This window comes from Schistocerca cancellata, chromosome 1 (assembly GCF_023864275.1).
Source record: "Schistocerca cancellata isolate TAMUIC-IGC-003103 chromosome 1, iqSchCanc2.1, whole genome shotgun sequence".
Taxonomy (NCBI): Eukaryota; Metazoa; Arthropoda; class Insecta; order Orthoptera; family Acrididae; genus Schistocerca; species Schistocerca cancellata.
Window position 1 is genome coordinate 266,557,921 of NC_064626.1, and position 27,734 is coordinate 266,585,654.

At 40.6% G+C, this 27,734-nt stretch overlaps 1 protein-coding gene across 1 annotated transcript in view; it reads right to left on the reverse strand.

Moving 5' to 3' along the window:
• LOC126170901 (alpha-mannosidase 2) overlaps positions 1 to 27,734 on the reverse strand; it is a 197,518-nt gene that overhangs the window by 66,841 nt on the left and 102,943 nt on the right. The window contains exons 8-11 of the mRNA XM_049920758.1: positions 26,404 to 26,590; positions 21,299 to 21,476; positions 16,055 to 16,239; positions 15,739 to 15,915 (exon numbers count right to left, since the gene is read on the reverse strand). Coding sequence (XP_049776715.1) covers positions 15,739 to 15,915; positions 16,055 to 16,239; positions 21,299 to 21,476; positions 26,404 to 26,590 — 727 coding nt within the window. The remainder of the gene's footprint in view (positions 1 to 15,738; positions 15,916 to 16,054; positions 16,240 to 21,298; positions 21,477 to 26,403; positions 26,591 to 27,734) is intronic.

The window sequence follows — 27,734 nt, forward strand, 5'->3', positions numbered from 1 at the left end:
TTAAACTACCTTCTAAGATAAGTCGTGGGGTCAGTATTCCCCCGTGTGTTCCAACATTTCTACCGAACCCAAACTGATCTTCCCCGAGGTCTGCTTCTACCAGTTTTTCCATTCATTTGTAAAGAATTCGCGTTAGTATTTCGCAAGTTCGGTAATTTTCACACCAGTCAACACCTGCTTTCTTTGGGATTGGAATTATTATATTCTTCTTTAAGTCTGAAGGTATTTTGCCTGTCTCGTACAGCTTGCTCACCAGATGGAAGTTTTGTCATGGCTGGCTCTCCCAAGGCTATCTGTATTTCTACTGGAATGTTGACTACTCCTGGGACCTTGTTTTGCCTTAGGTCTTTCAGTGCTCTGTCAAACTCTTCACACAGTATCATATCTCCCATTTCGTCTTCATCCACATCCTCTTCCATTTCCATAATACTGTCCTCAACTTGTATAGACCTTCTATATACTCCTTCCACCTTTCTGCTTTCCCTTCTTTGCTTAGGACCAGTTTTCCATCTGAGCTCTTGATATTCATACAGGTGGTTTTCTTTTCTCCAAAGGTCTCTTTAATTTTCCTGTAGACAGTATCTCTCTTACTCCTAGTGATATATGCTTCTACATCCTTACATCTGTTCTCTAGCCATCCCTGCTTAGCCATTTGCAGTTCCTGTCAATCTCATTTTTGGAACATTTGTATTCCTTTTGACCTGCTTCATTTACTGTGTTTTTATACTTTCCCCTTTCATCAATTAAATTCAATATCTCTTCTGCTACCCAAGGATTTCTACTAACCCTCAGCTTCTTGATCCTCTGCTGCCTTCACTATTTCATCTCTCAAAGCTGCCCATTTGTCTTCTACTCAATCTCTTCATCATCTGGAGAGCTAGTTGGCTACAAACTTGTACTACTGTGGTAGGTGTGGGCTTCGTGTCTATCTTGTCTAAAATAATGCGTTCATAGCTTATCCACACTTCTATTTTCTTATTCATTAATAAACCTACTCCTGCATTACCATTACTTGACTTTTTATTTATAACCCTGTGTTCACCTGACAAGAGGTCTTGTTCCTCCTAACACCGAACTTCACTAATACCTACTATATCTAACTTTAACCTATCCATTTCTGTTTTTAAATTTTCTACCCTACCTGCCCAATTATGGGATCTGACATTCCACACTCCAATCCGTAGAACGCAAGTTTTGTTTCTCCTGATAATGACATCCTCCTTAGTAGTCCCACCCAGAGATCCAAAGGGGGATTATTTTACCTCCGAAATATTTTATCCAAGATGACACTATCATCATTTATCCATACAGTAAAGCTGCATGCCCTCAGAAAAAATTAAGGCTGTAGTTTCTCCTTGCTTTCAGCCATTTGCAGTACCAGAACAGCAAGCATGTTGGTTGATGTTACAAGGCCAGATCAGTCAATCATCCAGACTGTGGCCCCTGCAACTACTGAAAAGCCTGCTGTCCCTCTTCAGGAACCACATGTTTGTCTGGCCCCTCAACATGTAACCCTCCATTGTGGTTGCACCTATGATACAGCATTCTGTATCACTGAGGCATGCATGCCTCCCCACCAACAGCAAGGTCCATGGTTCATGCAGGGGGATTTAAAAACCTTTAATGTAGTGCACAAATGAAGTTTTTATAAATAACTTGAAGTATTTTAAAATGACGTAAGATTGTTACTTGGAATGAACTTCTTATACAGCATGATTTTTGTGAAGATTCTCAAATTAAATTTATGTAAAATGGTGTAGTAGACTTAGTTTTAGAACTGCTACGACCAAAGTAAGAAATTTTTAATAAATAAATGTACAATTGTACAGCTGATGGTGCAAATATAATTTTTCAAAATCTTCACAGCCATGGACAGTCACCTAAGAAGAGTTTTGATACTACAAGGTCTTCAAAACAAATATGTTCTATATTGTTAAGTTTTGTAAATGTATTTCGCACAACTTTTTTTAGAAAACTTGAAAACAATAACAACCAAAAACAAAGGAGACTTTTTCATTCATACCCTATAGGATTCGTTACAATTTTGAGTTCTATACCTTCAAAGGGGCTGAAGTCTCAACAAGGAGCCGAAATTTGCGTCCAAATTCACAAATGATGTTCTAGAGTCTATAAACAGAATGAGGCTGCCAATTGGTGCCCTATGCGACCTATCAAAGGCGTTCGACTGTGTAGATCACCAGATACTCCTCAAGAAGGCCTGTCATTATGGAATTACAGGACCTGTAGGAAACTGGTTAAAATCGTACCTCGAAAATAGGAAGCAGAAGATTATTCTAGATGTTTCAGATAGTGTATCACAATATATAGTGGACTCTAAGTGGGTAATTGTGCAGCAGGGAGTGCCACAGGGATCAGTGCTTGGGCCCTTGCTGTTCCTCATGTATGTTAATGACCTGCCTTTATCCATCAATAAGCAGTGTAAATTTACAATGTTCGCTGACGATACGAGCATTGTGGTGGATAATGTGTCAACTACTGACTTAGAATCCGAGGTCAATGATATCCTTAAAGAAGTTCTGGGTTGGTTTAGTATTAACTCCCTTTCAATAAACCTGAAAAAAAAAAAAACCAATTTTATCCAGTTCCAGACAACCCACAAAAACTCAAAAGAAATAGTTATCACACAGAATGATCAGATGATAAAGCAAGTGTACTTATCAAAATTCCTAGACGTATACGTGGACAGTAGGCTGAACTGGGAACATCACGTTCTACAAACACTAAAACGGCTGACGTTGGCAACATTTGCTTTACGAATTTTGTCACGCTTCAATGACATTACCATCTCAAAGTCAGCTTACTTTGGCTATTTTCATTCAGTCATGTGTTATGGCATCATCTTCTGGGGCAATAAACCTGCCGCAAAGAAAATCCTCACAGCACAAAAAAGAGCAATAAGAATCATTTGTGGTGTACCCCCACGAACCTCATGTCGAAATCTTTTTAAACGACTTGAAATACTGACAGCAACATCTCAGTACATATATTCACTGATGTGCTTCATAATAAATAACCCCACTCTGTATGAAACGAATTACCTACATCATGAACATAACACCAGAAGAAAAGAGGATTTCCACTGTGAGTTAAAGAACTTGACACTTATTCAGAAAGGGGTAAAGTACGCTGGAACGAAAATTTTCAATTCCCTACCCAACAGCATCAAAAGTATAAGGAGTAGTACATCAGTATTTAAACGTAGCTTGAAAAATTATTTACTTGAGACCTCACTTTATTCACTAGAGGAATTCTTTCAGAGAAATAAATAAAACCCAGACTGGAAAGATGATTTTAAATTTTTTGACACTGTTTACTGTTAAACTAATGTAATAATGCCCTAATGTAAAAATTCCTGTTTTTCTCATTTCCATTTTTGGGTCACTTTTAAACCCAAAGTGGGAAGTTTTGATTACTGTTCAAGGTTAAAATAGATGAAATAATGCCCTATATTTATGTTGACTAGTTTTTAAGCTAATAAGTATGACTTTTGTGCACTGTTATTAATACTATAACAATGTCTTTATTCTATGTATTTCATTATGTACATTGACACGTTCCACATCTGAGTGACTTGCTCACATGTACAGATCTACGGAACAAGTATATAAATAAAAATAAAAACAAACATAATTCCCAAGAATACCCCAGATTAGAACATATAACCACTCCCCATAAAAATTTAGCAACTGCAAAATATTGCTGTGTTCATTAGTTATTTAATCAACTGATCTAAAGAGGTGATAGTGTGTTTTGGCAAAGTAGAAGATGCAGGACTGTGAGAACTGCAGACTATGATAGGACCTAGCCAACCAATAGAGAGCCCCTCCACGTGCATTTTGTACAGCAAAATGGACTGCATTCTGGAGGCTACACTATTTGGGGCTTGTATATTGTGAGAGTGTAGGAATGTTTCCCTATCTAACTTACTAAAATAAGCACAAAACTGTGAAATACAGCATAGTACATACTGCACGAAGATCAATGGCCACTCAAGTTTAATAAAACAACATGTTTATTAAATGACTAAACTACTACACACAAAACATGAAATGGTCTCAAAATTGACAGTTATAGGAGAAAGTCACTTACAAATATGTCATTAGGTAAAAGAGTGGTGCAGTAAGAATAGCGGACAGCAAAAAAAGTCACTACCTCGTCCCAGAGCACTGGCACAAAACCAATTTTTCCAACACAAGGCACAGGATTAAGAGTCACTCAAAATATATGATCAGTGCAAGATCTGAGTGAAACGCATGCAAAACACTGCTTTACACACAGGGCTGGACAGTAAGTCTGCAGTTGTAAACAGTGACATGAAAAGTCACTTAGTGTGGGCCTTCGCAGTGAAGAAAATGGGGAAACCATCAAAAATGTGAAACAAAACAACTGCAATGAGTTACACACAATTCAGGAAATCCACATTCTGTGAAGAGGAGAACAAACAAAACAGTGATGATGCTGAAACTTCTGGAAACATATCTCAGGAATAAAAAGAAAAATTGTGTTTAGCTGATGCTGGATCCTCTCAAAAAAAAAAAAGTCTATTAACAAAATTTCAAGAACCGGTTTTAAATGATGACTCTAGGAATATACTACAATCCCCCACATATTACTTACATAGGAATCATGAGGATAAGATTAGAATAACTACGGCATGCACAGAGGCATTCAATCCATCCTTCTTACCGCACTCTGCACGAGTGGAATGAGAAGAATCGCTAATAACTTGTACAATGGGATGTATCCTCTGCCACACACCTCACAGTGGTTTGCACATTGTAGATGTACATGTAGAGGTAGTCAGCAATGAAGTTGTCAATTTCAGAGATGTGACATATGGCAACAGTAAATTGGGAGATGAACAACTCTTGCCGGAACTGACATGAGGAGCACTCATCATAGTCTTTCGAGAGGGCAAACGTTATAGGCTTGTGGTTGGTAAAGACCGTGAAGTGACAGGCCTCCAGTGACGGCTGAAAGCATTTTAGTGCCTCTCATATGTCGAGGAGCTCTCTACTGCATATGCTCCAGCACCGCTGAGTGGCAGAGAGCTTGCTGGAAAAGAAAGCAAGCAACTGTCATGTGTCGCCTATGTGCTGCTGCAGGACAGAGCCAATGGACGTCTGGATGGCAAGTGGGTTGGTGGGGTGAGGGTGGGTGAGCAGGGTAGCACCCACCAAATCGCATGTGGTAGGATGAAACATGTCTTCCACTTCCAGCATATGTGGCAAAGGCTTGTTCCACCTTGTTTTGGCTCCATGGAAGGTTGTTTTGGCACCGTGAAAAGCAGCAGCAAGTGGCTCCTGCGCAGCAAAGCCATTTCTCAGGCGGCAACGAAAGATAAAAGCAGTTTAATATGCCGGGTGTGGGAAATCAAGGACAGCCTGTACCATGTCAAGCAGGGTTGTTTGGCTGGTTTAATGATTCAAACTATGAGGTCATCAGTCCCTCTTACCTGGAACTGGCAAGTCAACAAACTTACACAGCAAAGATGGGCACAGAGTGCAAACCCCAAGGGAAGAAAACCCTGAGGTCTACCAAAGGTCAACAAATCCTAAAGAAAGGAACAAGGAAGAAGGGAGGGCACGGTGCCCTGTCCAGGGAGCAGCTGGACGCCTCCAAAGGCAGAAAGTACAATGGGTAACATACCTTCTGTCACTTACTAGAGGTACCTCACCCAACAATACCCAGAGAAGACTAGCAACATGGATAGGGCAATAGAAACACAAGAAAACACAGGAGGAACATCTAGCCAAACAGAACACATGAGAAGGGGAAAAAGAGGAAAGCAACAGGTAGGGTGAGGGCTGCAACAGACTACCAAACCCAGACAGTTGTTGCCCATTCAGGGGAGGGAGGCGACAGGAAGTACTGCCCGCACCTCAGTGGCCCGACAGTGCTAAGGTGCCCTCTGTTAGAGAATAAATCGTAAAAACAGGTCAGCTGCTGAGAGATTGTCCACTAACACCAGTGTAGTGATTCAGGAAGATTAAGAGTCTGTCGCAGGGCAGCTAGGTTAGGACAGTCCAGCAAAATGTGGACCACAGTCAAACAAGCACCACATGACAGTGGGGCAGATTCTCATGACGGAGGAGTTGACCATGAGTCAGCCAAGCACAGCCAATGAAGAGCTGGCAAAGGACAATGGATTCCTTAGGAGAGAATCATGTGGAGGACCTCTGAAAATTCGTGGTCTCCTTTGCTGTCCACAGTTTGTCAGCAAAGTCAGAGTACACCATTCCGTATTCCAAATCCTTAGAACTTGACGGCATAATACCAATCAAAAATCCAATTCCAGACTAGCGATCTCAAGAGGCGACTTGCCATTAGCCAATTTGGCCAGCATGTCAGAGATTTCACCCCCCGGGATCCTAACACGACCCGGGATCCAGACAAAGGCAATCAATGAGTACACAATGTAAGAGGGCAGAAAGGGAATCCTGGAGTCAAGACCAAGGGATGGCGAGGGCAAAACTTGTCAATAGCTTGTAAACAGCTCAAAGAGTCACTACAAATGTGGAAGGGCTTAGCAGTGCAGGAACAGATATGCTCTAGAGCGCAAGAGAGGCAACCATTGAGCCATCAATAGAGGCAACCATTGAGCCATCAATATATACTAAGTCTGAACACCAAAATTCCCTGAAAATGGAGAAGAACTGGCGGTGGAGGGCCTCTGGATGAGGCGAATCTTTCAGACATTGTGATAAGCCAAGACACAGATGTGGACAGGGGATGCACCACAGAGGTGTACGTGAGTGAGCCTGGAGAAGAGATGGTAGAGCGAAAAAGCTGTAGTTCAGAGAAAAGGGACTGGATACAGATGGCAATCATAATCCCAGACCTGGGCCGCCACTGTGGGAGGTGGATCTCCGTATCTGGGAAGAGGACACGGTAGTTTGAGTGCTCTGGAGAGTAGCTGATGTGTAACATATAAGCGATCGACTGTTGTTGGCGCAGAACCCACATCAATTGAACTCTTCCCTCTGCTAGGAGGTTGATCACAGAGCTAGTCTGAAAGGCACCAGTTGCCAGTCGTACCCCACGACTATGTATCAGGTCTAGCATTTGTAATGTCAAATATGTTGTCGGGGCCATATGTGAGACTCCCATAATCTAGGCTAGATTGGACAAATTCTGTGTAGAGCCATATCAGAGAGGAGCGGTCCATGCACCAATTGGTGTTGCTGAGGCATTAAAGAGCATCAATGTGCACCTGCTTGAGTTGACGAAGATGGGGAAGCCATGTCAACGAGGCATCAAAGACCATGCCCAAAAAATGAAGAGAGTCCACCACATTGAGGGACTGGCCATCAAGGTACAGACAAAGATGGGGTTTGAATGTAAGGTGACAACAGAAATGCATCAGGCATCTCTTGGCAGCTGAAAAACAGAAGCCATGGGTGAGAGCCCAAGATTGTACTCAGTGTATAGCTCCTTGCAATCTGCATTCAGGAATGCCCTTTATCAACAAACAAACGTAAATGCAAAAATCATCAGCATACAAAGAGGGGGATACCATAGGCCTCACAGCCACCACCAGACCATTGATAGCCACTAAACAGGGAGGGACATTCAAAACAGAACCCTGAAGAACACCATTCTCCTGTATCTGGGAGGCACTATGGGAGGTGCCAGTCTGTGCCTGAAAAGTGAAACACAAAAGAAAGTTCCAGATAAAAATGAGGAGCGGGGCCACAGAGGCGCCACTCATGTAATGGGGCAAGCATGTGATCAAGCCAAATGGTATCATAAGATTTATGCACATTTAAGAAGAATGTAACAAGGTGTTGATGCGGGCAAAAGCCATTTGGATAGCAAGACTTCAGGTGGACTAAATTAACTGCAATAGAGTGGTCTTGGTGAAAACCACCTTGGGTCGAATCCAAAACGTCCAGGGATTCAAGGACCCAATACACCCGTAGACTTTCATACATTCAGTAACTTGCAGAGTACATTGGTTAAACTGAACAGACAATAGCTGTCCATCTGAAGAAGCAGTTCACTCAATTTCAAAACTGGAATAATGAAACTTTCTCGCCACTGGAAAGGGAGTTCCCCTTCACTCCAAAGACAATTAAAAAGGGTGGGTATATGATGCTGGCTACCAACCGCTACTTGTTGAAGTATTTGGTTATGCACCCAGTCCAGCACAGGAACTGTGTCGGGACAGATAGCAAGGCCAATGGTGAATGCCCATTTGCTAAAAAGTGCTTTACAATGCTCCAGGCAGCAGGGAATGAAACAAAGGGAGTCATCCCAGAAGCTGTTTGAGAAGACAGACCACGAGTGGACATTGGACCAATGCTCTAATCTGGGCGAAATGCCAAGCAAAATGCTCAGCAATAGAGGCCCGGCTGGTGAAGACAGTACCATTCAGGAGAATTTCTGAGCCAAAAATGCACCTGATCTTTGCTATACCTACGACGACAGAGTATGCAGCGCTATATTCCCATAAAATCTGTTTCTGGCATTTAAGAAGACAACGAGTCCAGGCAAGAAGCCATTTAAAGGCCAGGAGGTGGTCAAGAGATGGATGCTGTTTGTAGAGTTGGAGGACACGACGGTTGTCTTTAATAACTGCAGCAATTTCCATTGAAGCAACTGATGAAAGGATAATGTCGATCAAACTCCATTTGTATTCATCAACGCCATTGTGTGGTGGAGTGGTTGGGATGGCAACTGAGGAAAACTCATCCCAATCCACATCAGTAAAGGCCCACGTGGGAGTATGACCAGGCGAATGTTGCTGAAGAAAAGTTAAGATGATTACAAAATGATTGCTATTGTACAAATCATCCCGACTCCCCACTGAACAGAGGCAAAGAATACAGGGTTACAGATGGAAAGATCACTGGCCAAGAAAGTGCCATGCAGCACACTAAAGTGTTTTGAGGCTCCAGCATTGAGCAGGCGGAGATCAATCCCTGCCAACCGGTCTTCAACAAACTTGGCCCGGTCAGTGCTCGCCGTACCACCCCACAGAGGAGAAGAAAGGGGGAAGGGAGCTGTCGAAAGAGGGACTGATCTGGGGTGAGCTAACATTTGCATATTTTACCACAGAGTCTAAACAGATGCAAACGGCCACTACTTCCAGTGCAGTATGAAGAGGAATCTGGGCACTAACAATGTCCATGTAAACCAACGTACAGACACTACCAGAGGCTCGCAAAGGGCCGACCCAGTTCTGGCAGAAGGACTGGAAAACCATGAAAAGTCAGCAAATGAGTATCGACAAAACGAGAACCCTGCAGTACAACACAAGCCACAGAGTAGAGAGAAAGAAGAGACTGCCATTCTGGAAAGCGACAATAGTAAATATTACTTCCATTGGGGGTGAGTAGTACAAGAGGTCAGATGGATGTCGAATGGGCCAGAATCAGTCATTGTGCCCAGTCAGTGTCCATCACTGGTAAGGACGGATGACATCCACTAATGTAAGATCAGATCTCGATTGAGAAGGAGGGGTGACACGTGAAATGTCAGGTGCCTCGTCCTGAGACTTATGCATCTTCTTCTTCTCCTTCAGATGGCAAGAGAAAGTGTGATAAGGAAGAGAGCAAGTCACAGCAACATCAGGATCAAAAGAGAATGAGCAGCATTGAGGTCCGCAGAGCATGTGCCCCACAACCAACTAAGTTAACATGTTTCCTGTTCTGGAGATGCTGAAAAAAATGTGGTTTAGTGGCAGTGAAAGTCTCCTTGTCTATAATGAAACAAACCAAGTAGTGGGGAGAGGGTTTCGTCCCAAGCCAGTAGACTTGGTCCTTCTCCGAGGAGGTGGCTATGGAGGGGAAGGCCAAGGGAGGCAAAACTAGGAACTCAGAGGGAGACAGCCACAAAAGAGCAGCCAGAAATATGGAGCTTAGCATGCTTTATGTGCAGAGCATCCACCATGATAAGATTCCATGCAGGATACGGTGGCCGATGCACGGTGACCAGTTTTCTTCCAAAGTGGGGTGAGTTCATTCATTTGTTTGGAAGGGGAGAGTGTTTGCCACCTTTCAGCCGGTTGATGGTGACAGAATCGAGGCACACACCCTGCAATCTTTCTCAAATAATTTTAGAGAAACTATTCTCTCTTCCCCCCCCCCCCCCCCCCCCCTTGATGATGATGATGAGTTCCATACTTCTTTACAGAGCGTAGGGGAGCGGCGCGGGAGAACTTACTAGGCAAGGTCCTAGTGGAGGTGGTTTGCCATTGCCTTCCTCCGACCGTAACAGGGATGAATGATGATGACGATGAAGACGACACATTAACACCCAGTCATCTCGAGGCAGGAAAAATTCCTGATCCCGCCAGGAATCGAACCCGGGACCCCGTGCTCGGGAAGCGAGAACGCTACTGCGAGACCACGAGGGGCGAACCCACCCTTACGTACAGATTTATATGTCAGGTTCATGATGATGTGAAGACCATTTCATTAACGGTCATAGTTACTATGATATTGAAAGGGAAGTAGAACACTGCGAGAAATTCAAAAAAGTTGTCAATGAAAAATAGGAGTCACTACGATTTTGCATATGGTGCATATTACATAACACATTGCTGCATATGAAATTTAGTACACATATCAATTTCTTTTAGTCTTGAGTTGTTGTTTGTTGTGGTCTTCAGTCCTGAGACTGGTTTGATGCAGCTCTCCATGCTACTCTACCCTGTGCAAGCTTCTTCATCTCCCAGTACCTACATCCTTCTGAATCTGCTTAGTGTATTCATCTCTTGGTCTCCCCCTACAATTTTTACCCTCCACGCTGCCCTCCAATACTAAATTGGTGATCCCTTGATGCCTCAGAACATGTCCTACCAACCGATCCTTTCTTCTGGTCAAGTTGTGCCACAAACTTCTCTTCTCCCCAATCCTATTCACTACTTCCTCATTAGTTATGTGATCTACCCATCTAATCTTCAGCATTCTTCTGTAGCACCACATTTCGAAAGCTTCTATTCTCTTCTTGTCCAAACTATTTACCGTCCATGTTTCACTTCCATACATAGCTACACTCCATACAAATACTTTCACAAATGACTTCCCGACACTTAAATCTATACTCAATGTTAACAAATTTCTCTTCTTCAGAAACGCTTTCCTTGCCATTGCCAGTCTACATTTTATATCCTCTCTACTTCGACCATCATCAGTTATTTTGCTCCCCAAATAGCAAAACTCCTTTACTACTTTAAGTGTCTCATTTCCTAATCTAATACCCTCAACATCACCCGACTTAGTTCGACTACATTCCATTATCCTCGTTTTGCTTTTGTTGATGTTCATCTTATATCCTCCCTTCAAGACACCATCCATTCCGTTCAAATGCTCTTCCAAGTCCTTTGCTGTCTCTGACAGAATTACAATGTCATCAGCGAACCTCAACGTTTTTATATCTGCTCCATGGATTTTAATACCTACTCCGAATTTTTCTTTTGTTTCCTTCACTGCTTGCTCAATATACAGATTGAATAACATCGGGGAGAGGCTACAACCCTGTCTTACTCCCTTCCCAACCACTGCTTCCCTTTCATGTCCCTCGACTCTTATAACTGCCATCTGGTTTCTGTACAAATTGTAAATAGCCTTTTGCTCCCTGTATTTTACCCCTGCCACCTTTAGAATTTGAAAGAGAGTATTCCAGTCAACATTGTCAAAAGCTTTCTCTAAGTCTACAAATGCTAGAAATGTAGGTTTGCCTTTCCTTAATCTTTCTTCTAAGATAAGTCGTATGGTCAGTATTGCCTCACGTGTTCCAGTATTTCTACAGAATCCAAACTGATCTTCCCCGAGGTCACCTTCTACTAGTTTTTCCATTCGTCTGTAAAGAATTCGTGTTAGTATTTTGCAGCTGTGGCTTATTAAACTGAGTCTTGAGTAAAGGTCTCAAAATGTCACCAATCTTGAGAAAATCGATCTGATGTAGAACACTTCTTTGCGATAACGTCATGCAAGCAATAAAATCAGAATGTAATATCCACAACATTCCTCATATTTCATAAACAATTTGTGATATTGAAATGAGATTTTGACAAATGATAGTACACAAAGAGGATAGTAGTTTGCCATATATTTACTATTCAAAACTTCATCATCTACTGTGTTATTCCACTAATACTGACTTTTTTTAATGAAAGACCAAGACGCTTGGGAGAGAGTTCTTCCCCAAATGGCTCAAACTACGGAAACAGAATTTAAAAAGAGAGGTCATATCCCATGGGAGACCAGAAAAAAAAGAGAGGGGAGAACAGAAACATGAGACGCAAGACTGAAAAAGAATAGCAGAACAAAGAGAATAGCTGGGTCATCATAAAGGAAACACTGAGGGAGAAAGAGGTGGGGAAGGGGCAGGACAGGAAGAGGAGGAGTCAGGATGGGAAGGAGTGCACATGGGGAAGGGAATACAGTTTGGGAGAGAAGAAAGGCTGCAATAGCTTGAGGTCACAAGCACATCACACACGTATCCCCTAAAGAGCTGTGGTCTCCATGTTGGGCTCGTCAGGGCAGGGATGTGAGCCTATGGTGCGTAGAGCATGTTCCAGGAATATCACCTCACTGGCATAAAAAATGGACTTTGCTCTGCTGACAACTATGCCAGTGTCCTGGAGGTGTTAAAAATCACACGGAGGTGCTAACAGTGTTCCTGTGGTGTCGTGGAGAAAATGATTATGTCATCCAAGTATTTGATAGGACACGACAGGCCTCGCAAGAGGCTGGCCACGAAACACTGCCACATTTCGGCAGCATTACGGAATCTATAATGTCATGCAGGCTTCTCATAGAAGCTGAATGTCATGATGACGATGGTCTTCTGCATGTCCTCAGGTGCAACCAATATCTGGTTGAAAGCACTGGCATTGTCAATTGTGCTAAGAATTGTAGCCCCAACCAGCGCATTGTTGTAGGAGTGGCACCAATCATGGAAGGTATGGGTGTTTTAGTTCCTGGTAATCACTTCGTATTTCTTCTTGGCTAGGTGAAGGGTAGATGCCCAGAGACTCTTGAAAGGTCACAGCACGATGGCGATGAGCAGCTCATCGAGCTCTGCCTTGGCTATCCTGAATCTGTCTGATGGTAAGGGCTGTGGCCGGCAGAAGATAGGTGGTCCCAAAGTGGTGTGGACATAGTCGACAATTAAACAATGGACCTCCCAAGAACCCCTGACAGCACTGCACAGGAGTGCAGTTGGCACATGGCAGCAGCAGTTGCAGGCAGGAGGGCAGCATCTCGTGCCCCCTGTCGGCATGCTGATGGCGTCGGTCAAGGAGAGGTCAGCGTGCAACGCCACAGCTGGCTGTATCACGGCTGGGAGGTGAGCCAACCAGATCTTGCACAGGAAACTGTCCCACACAATGTGTGCTGGAATTGTTATATCAGACAACATGAGTTGTGTCAAGAAGCAGTGCTGAAGTGTCTAGTAGTGGTCGGGGGTTGGAGGCAACGAGACGATATCGCAGACCTCCACTGCATATGTCACCTCACGATGGCTCCTGACCACAGCGAACTTGGTGGCATCCTGGGTGATGCCACAGCCAGCAAAGATGACGTAAACTAAGGAAAAGCACAAGTGTTGGTCGGGGGTTGAAAGGCGGCATGTGAGTTGCAGCATGGTCAGAGCGAGAGCAAGTGGCAGGCAAGGGATTGGGCATCAGCACGTCAATGCAGGGAGGAACAGCGGTGGTGGCAGATGCAGATGCAAGAGCCAATGCGGGCATCAGTGTGGAGTCCAGTAACAGGGCCTTGGCCACCAGTGGTCACATCGCAGTGACTTGCACACGCAGGTCGCCTTTACAGTGTTCTAGTGCCATGAGGCACACAGTCAGATTGGCGATGCTGTTATGAGGCCCTGGAACAGAAACAGTGTGCAGCGAGGTGTTGGCTGGACCGATGTTGAAAGCCATGGTCACTAGGCTGCACAAAGGGTGAACACAAGGAACACACGAGGGAACTAGGTTGTGGCGTGAAGCACAGTGGTGTCCATAATACAGATACAGAAGTTGATGGTATGGTGCAAGCGCGGAAGTCGGCACACATGCCTAATGGAACGAGATGCCCAACAACATGCCAAATTTGTAAATTAAGTTATCTGAATTGACCATCAGTTCACTGGTGTGGGAATGTCTCCCCATCTAACTCACTAAGCTAATTACAAAATTGTAAAATGAGGCAAGATAGGTACTGCAGAAAGATCAATGGCCGCACATGATTAAGAAAACAACATGTTTATGAAACGACTACACTACTGTACACAAAACAAGAAATGGATTCAAAATTGAGACTTATAGGAGAAGATAATTTGCAGATATGATGGAACTTAGTTGAAAGAGCAGTGTGGTAACAACAGCGGACAGCACATGAAGTCACAACATTGTTGTAGTGTGTCACTGGCAAAACATCAATTTTTCCAATGCATGGTGCAGGATTAATCATCTCTCATGAGAGATATGGCCAGGCCAAGATCCAAGCAAAATACACAAGGTTATCACACAATTGTACCTGAAGGAGGCGCTCTGAATTCTGACATTATGCACTTGAGCACTAACGCTTGCCATTCGGAATGTCTTACAGTGTGAAACACTGATTTACAAGACCAGGAATGAGGACAAGGCTACACCAGCGGAAGTCTTGCTAGGAACACAACTATATTCCTGTGACAGTAGCCAGTGACTGTAATAGGTAGATATCCTGTCAAACAGGAGAATAAAAAGCTTGGGATGGAAATAGGTGCACAAAGAAAGAAACTCATTGCCTTAGAAGATGATCCTAGCAAGCTATGAACATACAGAACTGCCAAAACCAATGTGCAGCAAAGGGCCATCATAGTTGCCAGATGTGTTACCACTGAGCTCTGAAAAGATGTTTTAATTTTAAGAAATTGTGGCCTTAAAATGATCACAGAGTGTCTGAGAGTGTTAACGGACGAACTGTGAAGACAAATGTAAGCTGTGACTTTTTTCTGAATAAGTTAAATCCACATTGGTGTACTGTAAAGTAATAGTGCAAAGTGATCAATTTGCAGAGTACTGAGTGAGTGTACAACCCACAACAAACTGTGTGTAATTTTCCATTAACAGGTTAAAGTTAATACCATAAACTGGCATTGTATTCTAAACTTTATAAAAAAAGTGTGGGCTTGGTAGTTGGAAGTGTGTTCAAGGAGTGACAACACATTAGAATTTTCTTCAATAACTTTCTCTCTTTTAGTAGTTCACCAGACCTGAAAACAGAAAAACATTTCTAGCATCCTGTTGACACGCATAGTAGGATTGGTTTCACATATAACTTCTCTACTCGACACAATTCCATGAGATGGAAACAGCAATAACTAAAACAAGGAATGAAAAATCAACAGGGATTATTAATGTAATAGCCTATAAGACAGATTATTGTCCTAATCCATTATCCGTCCTGCGTCTAATAAGTCTGCATTGCATTCAAATTTAGGTTCAAATACTGGCTCCGCTCTATAAAGAGAAACAAATAAGCTAGTGCGAATGTCATTATCAAAGTGCACCTCAGTACTGCAATGCTGAAATTGTGAAATTTTATGCATGCATGCACGTGACTGTCCGCACCCCCCCCCCCCCCCCCCCCACACACACACACACACACACACACACACACACACACACACACACACACAATTTTTATGCCCTCATTTAAAGGAAATCTGTACCCGAGAAACACAGCCTTAAATTAAAATTTAACCTCCACTATATTTTTTACTCACTTCTTTGCATAATCTTCAACAACATGGTCCTTGGCAGTTCCAGTGATCCCATCATGATGCTGGAACAAGCTCAAACTATGTCGAGCATCAGTAATTAGTTGGGTATGTGCAGTACTTGGCCAGTCTGATGAATCTTTCTTACTGCCCCATGCTAGTCCAAATATTATCTCTGCTGCTCTGAAAGAATGGCAGAGTTCCAATACATGGTTTACAAAATCTTTGGCAAAACAGTAACAAGAAAGAGATTATTAACTTTTTTATCTGCTATTTAGCAGAATCAGGAAACATGCATTTGTTCAACTGCTATCAACCTTACCGTAAGTAATATACTAGGACACGGTCCATTCGTTTATAAAATGGCCTTGATGTGTAGTACCCACTCCAGTAGTGATCATCTCTGTCTGCATACGTAAAAAAATCCCCTGACAAAGTTGGGAAGTTTTGGAAGGAACTTTCTTCACGTACAGCTTTAAAATAGTCCTGAAGAGTTCCAAATTGTGCCTATGGAAAAATGTTATTTGTTTTAACAAAGTAAACTTTAAACACTGATCATCATCATCACGTAACATTAATATCGACAAATTAAAGAAACAGTATCAGCAAGCTCCAATAAAAATATCTCCAAGATGAAAATGTGGTGCAACTTGACACAGTCATATTGGAGTGTACAGCAATCACTTTTGATTTTTGATGATCAAGGCTTATTTATTCATCTTTACTGTACAGTTACAAATAAAAATTACAGATTTCAGTAGGAAATTGCTACCTGAAGGTTATCATCATCTCGTTATAGTAGTACATCATTACAGATTTACTCAACATTACAAGACAGAAGAGAATGCAATTAGACTCGGAAAAGAGGAAAAGCTCAAAGTAAACACAAATTCTGAGCTGTTATGCTTGTCATTGGATCCATAAATCATCTGGACATGAGTGATTGGCTTTTCCTCATTCTTATTTGATATTTCTTTTCCTCAATATTATTTGATAATTCCTTAATCATATCTTATTCACTGCTTAAATTATTACATTATAAGATTATTAACTTCTGTGATAATAAACTCTTTAAGTACTGGGATTATGCTACTAGAGATACCAAAAAATGGTTTAATTTGAGACAGGAAGTTATGGAAATTTTTAATCTCAGCTATTCTGCCAAACATGGATTTGTGGAGGCAGGTTGCTAGGAACTTATCACAGGGCCAACTACAGACCTTGCTCACAGTCTGTAATTGGGACTTCCTTGCTATTGTATTAGTTGCAGAGGCCTCTGTCATCACTATTAGCTAACAATGGTTACAAGAACATTGGTAACTGCAAAGCAGGGTAAGAGGCAATTATGAAGGGAAGAAGGAAAGCAAAATGTACCAAACTGAAATGTTTGAAACACAGGAACTATGACGCAGAAAATGATATCTGCTTTCTGAATGAATCATGAAATGTTTTGTGAGTTCCTGTAAGCATTCTTAGTTACCTGCAAATATGACTATTGCTCAACTTATTGAAGTTTATAACAAATTAATTTATGTAAAACATAAATTCCACCCATGTGTACTTACCAACCACCTTGTCATCTTTCAGCAATGGCTGCTCCTAAAATATGTGATCGCAGCTTTCATTTGGCTCACTTCTAGCCTAAATATTTCTAACATGCGCTTAAGTATCTGATTATATGATCTTGAACCAATAGTAATTACATTGTAACATTCACACTGCTCTAGGAGGACTGCTACTGGTCAGCCACAACACAGTGGGACAATTTGTTACATTAGATTCCATCAGTTACTTTTTACACAGAACCTGACTTCAGCAATTTCTGGGTATATGTAAGTCATTTCTGGGCATATGCAGGTCATACAGGTGAATAATAGAGTGTAAAAAACAAAATTGCTATCTTCACATTTGAGGTTACTAAACTGCAACCATGCTAGTGCTCAAGTAAAAACTACCTAGTCAAAATCCCAGTGCAGATTAACAGTTCAAACAACAGTATGCAACCCACAAAACAGCAAAATTTATAAAGCACAGTTTTAATCATAAATTCATGGGTCATCAACATGTAAGTAGTTCCCATCTTACTGCAATATACTGAGTGTTAACTGATGGACTGTATTAATTTCTGATCAGAGTGACAAAGTTGTTAGAACACTGGACCCAAAATCATGGTAAAAAGAATCAAATCCCAGGTAGGTGTTCTAATTTAGGTTCTTCATATAGTTTGTCTAAATTAATTAGCATGGATATGGCTTAATCATGGCCCCAATCTCATCAAAACCTAGCTCGTGTTCCATTTCTAATAATTTCAATTCTGATGGGATGTTACGCCCTAATTTCCTTTTGTATATTAATTTTCCATTAAATGGAAATTTAAGACAACGGCCACCTGCTAGCATTCAACATGAGTAGATTCACATGTCTATGTCTACAGATTGCATATATGGTGTTGAGGTACAGGTACTCCAATAACCAACATGATTCTTGAATGTGGTCCAAATTGGAGTTGTCAAAATAAATTCAAACTAAGTGTGTACTTCCAGGTTATCAAATCACAATAGCAGTAGTTGCATCAGGACTTGCTGCAGGAATGGCTACACATGTATGTATCAAAGCGGTGGAGGTAGTAAATGCTGCTGACAAATAAGATGCAACTGCCTGCACTGTCAGTTCCCCCGTCTTCTAATGTGATACAGTCTCATAACTGATCAGAACATGCATGTTTATTTCATTTACATTGTTTCTTTTGTAAAGTAAAGGGGTCTACAGCTTGCTTAAGCAGAAAGACAAAAAACTTTTACCTGCTAAGTTGTAGCAGACACTTCATAAGGAAAAAGTAACTTACAATGGCTCCAAAATTATCATCCAATTTAAAGTGGTTGAAAGTTCACTGCTAACTGTCTGGAATGCTTCCACTAGCAACACACCAATGGGAGCCAGGTGCTGTTGGCTCCCACTAGATTGCTGCAATCGGAGCATAAAATTTTGCCTAACAGTTCTCAAGCGGGAACTTTTCCAGACAGGAAAATTTTACTTATTTCATAAAACCCAGTCCTAATTGAAATTAAGAATAGATATTTGAAATGATCTGCATCATATATCAGTTTCATAATTTTTACATGAATGTTATAAAGTTAAGGTCTTTAAAGCAATTTTCTGTTACCATGGAGAGAGAAGCACTGAGGCAGGTGCATGCTGACAGTATTTATCTCACCAATATTGCAACTCTTGAACCTTAATCATCAAATACCAACTAATTTAAATCAAATTATAGGTGTTCAGTTATTCAGTGAAAGTTCTAGGTAGCTTTTTCTACTTAATTCCTCAGCAATTTCTTTTCCCTCATCAAAACTTCCTCATATTTTTTGGATAAAACAGAATGTCATTCTCTGTCTATGCCTAAGTTTGCAGCTGAATGGTACGAAGATGTTCTTAGGTGGAAATGGAAATGAAGTCCAATGTTTCTTGACAGAGTGTAGGGGAACGATGTGGGAGACCCGCACCACCATACTAGGCAAGGTCCTAATGGAGGTCATTTTCCGTTGCCTTCTTCCGACCATAATGGGGATGAATGATGATGATGATGATGAAGAAGACGATAACACAACAACACCCAGTCATCACAGGGCAGGTGAAAATCCCTGACCTCGCCGGGAATTGAACCTGGGACCCCGTGCTCGGGAAGTAAGAACGCTACCATGAGAGCACGAGCTGTGGACTGTTCTTAGGTAACGCAAAAAAATTACAAACAAAACTGAGGAAAGATGACTATTAGATGATTCATACATAACACATTGACAAACATAAAAACAGAGCGACTTCACTACAGTCCAATTAAAATTACTTGACAGCTGATGTCTGTCACTTCCTGCTACAGTGTTGTCACATCGGCTGCCAGCTACCACTCAGTTAAAGGCAACACACAAACACAGTAGGACACCTCACAAATTCTGTTAATGTGTAACTTGGGAGCAATCTTGGAAGTGACCACTGCGAGATGTGATGGAAAGTAAGATGCTCTGTCGGTAACTGATTTTAAGTGACCAATGACTGAAGTGCGGTGGAAGACATTTTTCATAGCCTGAATTTAAACTCATGTCCTAACCTAACCACAACATCATGATGTGCAATGTCCCCAAGGAAATGGCGATCAACAATCTGCAGCAGAACAAAAACCATGATCTCATTGTTAACAGTGATTAAAGTGAACCTCCATTAGGAAACTCGAGACAGAATAATTTCAGCATCAGGCCTAAAATCAAACTGTAATTTCTTGCTATTGTTGGTTACCTGAAACTATAATCACACTGTTACATGAGCTGCTGCATTGTCAACCAAAGATCAGTCCTGGTTGGCACTTGGTTGCAGATTATAGGTGAGACATGCAGATTCCAAATGAAAAAAGAAGGACGGGAAGATATAATGACAAATAAAAAATCAGTGCAACAATGAGAATAACATGGCAAAGTATTAGAAATAAAAAATTAGATTTATTCCAATTAACTGAATAAAATAATAATCAAGAAATAAAAAAAAATCCTGCTATTATCTTCTACCTCCTATTATCTCCTATACATCAGGTTTACATGCTATATCAAGTGCTACGCCACTAAATTGCGTCAGATGGTTATATTTAGGATTCTGGTGACCCCATCACAATAATGAATTGCAGCTTTCAAAAATTCAGCTTCATGCAATGTTGTGCAAGATCTCTGTGGCTATAATAGCTGTAGAATCTTGTGGAGAAGGATCCAGTAGTGTTTGGTTAATGCTGTGTATGACACATTTTGTTAGCACTGTTTTGTAAGGAGTGTTCTTTTTGGTGTGGTTATCATGTGTGATGAAATACAAAATAAAAGAGCCATACCCAGGATTCAAATTCCTGAACAAGAAAGAAAGGTGGACAAGAAACTGAAAGTGAAGTAACAAACTGCTAGGCATTTTGGCAATGATGAATGGTTCAGGCTGACGCTGTGTGCTCTGGAGGAAACCAGCTCCAATGAAAGAAGTGTCAGCTATCAAGCAATTTTAATCAGACAAAAGCTTTCAAGCTACTGTTCTTTCTTTTTTAGTTTAAGTACATGTAACAGCAAAGGTACCCATTCTAAAATCTCTGCAGTGTCAGTCTGATTACAGTTTCACTTTGATGGTCCTCTTCCTTATATATTATTTCATACATTCACAAATTTCCCATTTTCAATCCAGCAATATATACTGTAAGGCATAAACGGCATATTTTTCATTTCACATGCATACAACTGTGATCAGAATTACAGCTCACGAAAACATGACAAATGTATCAAAAGGAGAGGAACTAAATGTTTCAAAAGCTCAGAATGGTCTATTGGCAGCAGTGAATTTTTGTCTCCTGAATCAAAGCAACTTACTGGCCAGCCATTCAGGCTCCTTGTAATTTTTAAAAACATTATAAATTATTATAGTCTACATCACAGATATGATACACCATACTCATGAAATTGGAATTTATGTGCAGTCTTGATAAATAAATATCACCTAATGAAAACCATATATATATACTTTTAACAAAAAAAAAATAGAGATTTACCTGAACATGATAATGTTTGTTTTGGTTCATATAATCAAAGAGCCTTTGATAATTATTGAACTGAACATCCCATTCAGAAGCATGATCATATCTAAAATCATCACCAAGTGGTGCAATAACAACATTTGTTCGAAACAGTTGAGCTTTCTTCATGTACTGGTCCAATAACAACTGAGCTCTGAAAAAAAAGTTTTATTATTTTTCTCAGGTTTTATAATGGGAAGTAGTTTATTCAAGTGGCAACATTCAAGACAGAATCAAGGTATAACTACAACTGTACCCATAAATGAGATATAAACAAGTATATTAAGAAGTAGATTAGATTCAGTATGAAATCATAGATGTGTAGCTGGATACGAGAATTACTACATCCTTGGTGCAACCAGTTTCAATACACACGAAGCTCTAGGATTGGCTGATTTGGGGGAAGGGGACCAAAAGCGAGGGTATTGGTCCCACTGGATTAGGGAAGGCAGTCAGTTGTGCCCTTTCAAAGGAACCATCCCAGCAATTGCCTGAGTCAATTTAAGGAAATCACGGAAAACCTAAATCACGACCATTGTCATCCTGAATGCGAGTCCACTGAAGCTCTACGAGATCAACTGTTTTGGCAGTGAAATAACAACATATTCCAACACAAGTCTGTACTGACACAATGTTTACATTTTGAATACAACTGTACTATATTGCATCATGAACTTAAGGTATTGATTATATTAATTACAAGAGAATGGTTCACTAATGTTGTGGTGAGTTCTGTGTAAATATTTTTGATAATGTAGTTAATATCACGAAAAATCCATTTGTGAAGTTTTGGCTGATGCTATACATGCAAAGTTACATAATAGTTTCTAAGACTACCATAAGGAGAAAACAAACAGATGCTGCTGGGTGTCAAGTGTTAACAGTTATTTCAACAAGCACATTGTGCAAGAATGATAAAATGCAACAACCTTATTTTCAGTATAGCATTCACTGGAAAACATACTACTTTGAATATGTGTTAAAAATGGAAATCAGCATTAGATTTTTGCAAATCTTTGTTTAAAAATTCCTGGAAAGTATCTGAAACACACCTAAGAAAGAGCAAGCTTATAGCAAATATTTTTTACATTCAACCTGCCAGCATATCAGTAAGTTTTTTGCTTGTTATGAATATCTGAAGCAGACAGCAGTTGAAGTCACACACAAAAAAGCATGAAAAACATCTGATATGTAATATAGCTAATGTCTTAGACAAACCTTAAAATATTTAAGTAATGTGGACATGTGTAGCACAACTGAAATAGCTGCATGAGTATTAGCTTAACAGCCAAAGGAATGCTACTAATGCTACTCACACACGATTATTTAAAATGTCAGTAATAAACTACCAAAACATTCACAACAATGTCCCTTAGCTTAAAGCACTCCAAAAAAGCAGTGGAGTTCACATAAAACCAGATATAGAAAACTGGCTTGGACCACAAAGTGTCAGCAGGGCAATTTTTGTGGTAAACATACAGAGTTATTGAAAGGATATGCTAAGAGAAAATGGAGATATTATATTCATTGCAGTAGACAAGAAAGTCAAATTGGCCAAGACACAAATTGGAATGCATTAATGATCATTTGGGCAAGCCCCCCCCCCCCCCCCCCCTTATCAATGAGGGGCACTATATTTGGACCCTCTATCCGTCACCAAACCTAGTCAGTTTGGATAATTACTTTTGTAAGTGGTGATTGTGACAAGACTTCCTGTGAATCAATACTAAAAGCTTTCTCTGAAAATTACTTAGAACATACGGTTTGGGGACTCACTCATGACAGAAATATATTAGATCCGAGAGCAACAAAAAGATCTGTGCTCTTTGAGGACGTCACCACTGAAACTGGTATCAGTGACCGTGAGGCAGTTGTAGCAACAACAATTAGTAAAATACGAAGGCCAACATATGTAAGCAGAAAGAGTTATATGTTCAGTAAATAAAGAGGCAGCAGTGCCTTCTTGTAAGTAAGGACTTAACATTTATCTTTGGGTGTGAGCATGTACAGGAACTGTGGGTCAAGTTTAGAAACATATTTGATCAATCTCAGGATCGGTATGTACTTCATAGAATAATTTATTATGCCAGGACTCATCATGGTATACAATACCTATAAACAAACACCCAAAGAAACTGTGACTACTGCGCAATAGGTGTGAAACAAAGCATAATGGTACAGATAAAAACGTATTAATTGCAACATGTTTGGCTATCCAAAGAGAAATGTATGAAACTTTCAGTGCCTAATGTAGTAGGGTTTTATTGATGAACCCCTCATAAAACTGAAATAAATTCTGGTAATAATATATAAGGGCTGTCAGTGTCACCAGAGTAAGTATGAGACAGGAACCAAAAGTTGGGTACTAAAGCAAAATCTGAAATACCAATTTTATTACAAAAAATATTATCACATGCAGTATCAAATGAAATTTGTGACTGGACTGAGGATTCATTGTTAAGGAGGGCACAGCATGGAGAGTCGTTGATAGATGTAGGAATAACTTCAAGCATAGCTCAGGAAAGTGTGCTGAGATTAGGGACATGAAAAATTCATGTTTGCAATAAATGTGAAGATAGATGCAAATTCTGCCTCAAAATGTGAAAACGTGACTTTACGTAATAAGTGCTGTTTCTGTATGCAAATTAACCATTTCATCAGAAATAGTTTGAAATAACTTTGCTTTCTGCATATAAATATCACAAAAGTAATCAATTTTCAGTTACCAGTAAAGCCCAATTTGGGAAGAGTATGTGCTAAAGAACGTATCTGCAAAATAAAGAATGCACCTATTCACAAATGCAACAATGTATCAGTGTAACTGTTGGTCAGGTCCCGGTCCCACATCAGTCAGTGGACAGCTGAATGGTCTCTATAAGATACACATCACATAAAGGGACTTGAAATCTCAGAACAATGAATGCTTGCTGAAGTTGGTATCATGCAAAAGTGAAGACATTACAACATGGCCATTTTATGTGCGGGATGTTCTGAGCTGTTATTACACAGGACAACCGCTAAAGGTTGGTCCTGCACTACCTTTTTATGACATTGTCAACCTCAGCAAGCAATTGCATGGCAACCATTTCCAAATGCTCTGTGTACTCCAATTTTGCTTTGCATTGTGTGTAGCTCATTATTTTGGAATGAGCAAAGAGACTAATGCTAGTCCATGATGGAGTTCGAGTACAACTATCATATCAGAAGGGACTGGAGATTTATGTGTCAATTCTGCTTTCGTAGAAACACAGTACACAGATTGGATGACCTGTGAGTGGACACAGTGCACCAAGGGTGACATGATTTTTGTTTTGGTAACAAGGTTGGAACCACTCTGGTGCACCAAGTCACTGGACCGAGATGGTGTTTGCTCCTTCTAGCAGAAATGGTGATATCTCATGGCTTCATTCAATGCCAAAGACTTTACTGTGAGCTGAGTAAAGTGTTGCTGACTACGGACTATATCCTATTGGTCAAAGTACAAAATTGGCATTTGGACTTTGTGGCTCAGTAGTGTTGCGTGGGCAGTTGAGGCTGCGATTTCTGCCATGTTGGACAAGCTACCTTACTACGAGTAAATGTGTTTAGCATATCCCTAAAGGGGTAATACTTCTATCAGGTACTGTACGCTGGTGACTGCTAACTCTGCTGTTGCCTATATGTAGTGACTTAATGGTTGTTGCTAATCTACCATGGTTAGATGAAATAGCCATTATTTGTCTGGTAAATCCCACAATGGGTGTAACTTTTGTTGCATGTTAAATGGTGCCCAGGTGAGGTGTAAGGCTTTGCGTCATGCAGTCATCAAGGGCACAGGAGTGGGCCATTGGCTCCAAAAGCCCATATCAATGATGTTTTGTTGAATGGTTCACACAATGACGCTTGCTGATGGCCCAGCATTGAAATCTGTAGCAATCTGCGGAAGGTTTGCACTTCTGTCACATTCAAAGATTCTCTTCAGTCGTCATTGGTCTCATTCTTGCAGGATATTTTTCTGGATGCAGCAATATCAGAGATTTGATGTTTTACCAGATTCCTGATATTCACAGTACACTCGTGAAACTTTTGTGTGGGAGGTTCCCCACTTCATCGTTACCTCGGTGATGCTGTGCCCCATCGCTCGTGCGGAGACTATAACACCACATTCAAACTCACTTAAAATTTGATAATCTGCCATTGTAGCAGTAGTAACTGATCTAACAACTGCACCAGACACTTGTTGTCTTATATAAGTGTTGCCAGCCACATCACTGTATTCTGGCTGTTCACTTATCCATGTATTTGAATAAGCACGCCTATATCAGTTTCTTTGGTGCTTCAGTGTATGAAGCTGAATAAACACAAGGGGTCACTGTTAGTGATTTCACAAATGGAAAATTTATTTTTATCACGAATTCTGAGGAAGTGCATAGCACATGTTAAGGAATCCACAAAGAAAACTTCTGTTCAAGTACTATTCCAGTACCTGGAGCTTCCAATCAAATTGGCCTAACAGAACACACAAAAGAGACATAATCAGAAATGGGATGCTGTGATTGTAAAAACTAATACGAAAGAGACACAGAGATGACCAGAAGCCTTGAAATGGAATCATTGGAAAGACAAAGGAAACCTATTTGGAGAAAAAATAAATAAAAAATAAAAATAAAAAAAACCTGTGGGTTAAATTAAAGAATGCCAAAGTAAATTATGTAACAATTTTACCATCATATATCTTGTATAGGGATAGTAAGAATAAGGTAAAGGAGATTATGTATAGATATAGTCCATTTTACAAACTGAGATATCAGAGTAACAAAAAGAGAAGTAAACTCTGAGTAGTCACAGAAGGATTAAACTATTGCCTATTGCTGAACTGGAGGAGGAGAGGGGTTCATATGCATTTTGCACACTACAAGAGAATGTCTTAATATCCGATTTTATTCACAGCAACAGTTGTCAGTGGCAACGTGCCTCATGCTTCATGTGGTCACGTTATCATTACACAAAAAAAGTCTCCTTTTGCTGTAGTAAATTTAAAAGAAATTATACATTGGCCCTGGTATTTATGTTGAATTCAATAGAGCTAATAAGGTCCTCACCTCTGAGCTACATTCTGATCAGTGATTGCTTGTGGTGGCTTCTTCCAGGGGCAAGATATTCCATACCCAGGTAATCGTCGAAAATCGAACTGACAACAGACCTTCGGGTCTGGTCCACAAGTATGTGGAACATCATAACTATAGAATGGCATCATGTGAGTCAGCAAATCTGTTGTTCCAGTATGATCTGGAAAAAATTTCATCGATATTTTACATAAGAGAAGAAATTTTATATCGTCTCTCAACAAATGTCAACAACACGACATATTATTTTAATATGTTTATGCAAAATAATATGGGATACAGCGATACAATAAAGAGAGTTGCACAAAATTCATCATTACAGGTTATGTCAGAAAATAATGAGCAAAAGTACAATGCTAATTATACAGTGCAATCAAAAGTGTAGTAATTATGAAAGACAATTTTACTAGTGTTTTCTGTGATTATAATGAAGCTTGCAGCTTGGACTGCAGATTTACAGGTCACTGCTGCCTGCATCTGCCATAAGACAGCTGCACATACTTCCGCTGAGTGTTACACATAAGGCACCTGCGCTGAGTCTGAGGTTTCCCCTGCTGTATGTCACTGGGCCTGGTCCTCGGACAGTACCACTGTGCATGTGCATTCCATACTATGCGACTAAATGTTCAGGTGTTTTCCAAAAGTTCGCACGTGTCGCAGTCTTTTCAGGGAACCTGTCTGCAACCCAACATGTCATCTATATGGGGGATATCAATATATCCTTTTCATAAAATTTTTGATTTTCTAACCTGGACTTTCTATTGTTAGATTTGTGAAGAAATTTCTAGAGAATGGTTCCATGTTAGACAAATAAAAATCTAGAGAGCTCAATGTTTTAACTGAAAATTAATTACACAAGGTAGGACACACCTTAGAAAGAAGTCTGAGAAAGCCACTGTGTGGTTTTGCACTTCAGACTGCTTTGTCAGCAGCCTGTGCTCACAGAGTTGTGCACTAACTCCAACTGAAACCATATAAAATAACACTAGTGCATCGACTGTCTAACTCAGATAATGTATCTCAACATTATTACTGCTACTGGCTGTTACTGCCTGTGTGTGATGGGGAAGTTGAGCCCGAAATGCTCTTTTTTTCTGATGAAGCACAGTTGCATTTTGTCAGGGTACATAAATTCGAAGAACTATCACGCTGGCATTTCAAACGTCCTTATTAGATGCATCAACGGCCTTCGCATGATGTAAAAACAGGAGTGTGGTGTGCAATTAGTGCAAGACAAATTACTGGACCAATCTTTTTCCATGAAACAATAATTTCTGATAGGTATGTGAAGAATATGCTGCATCCTT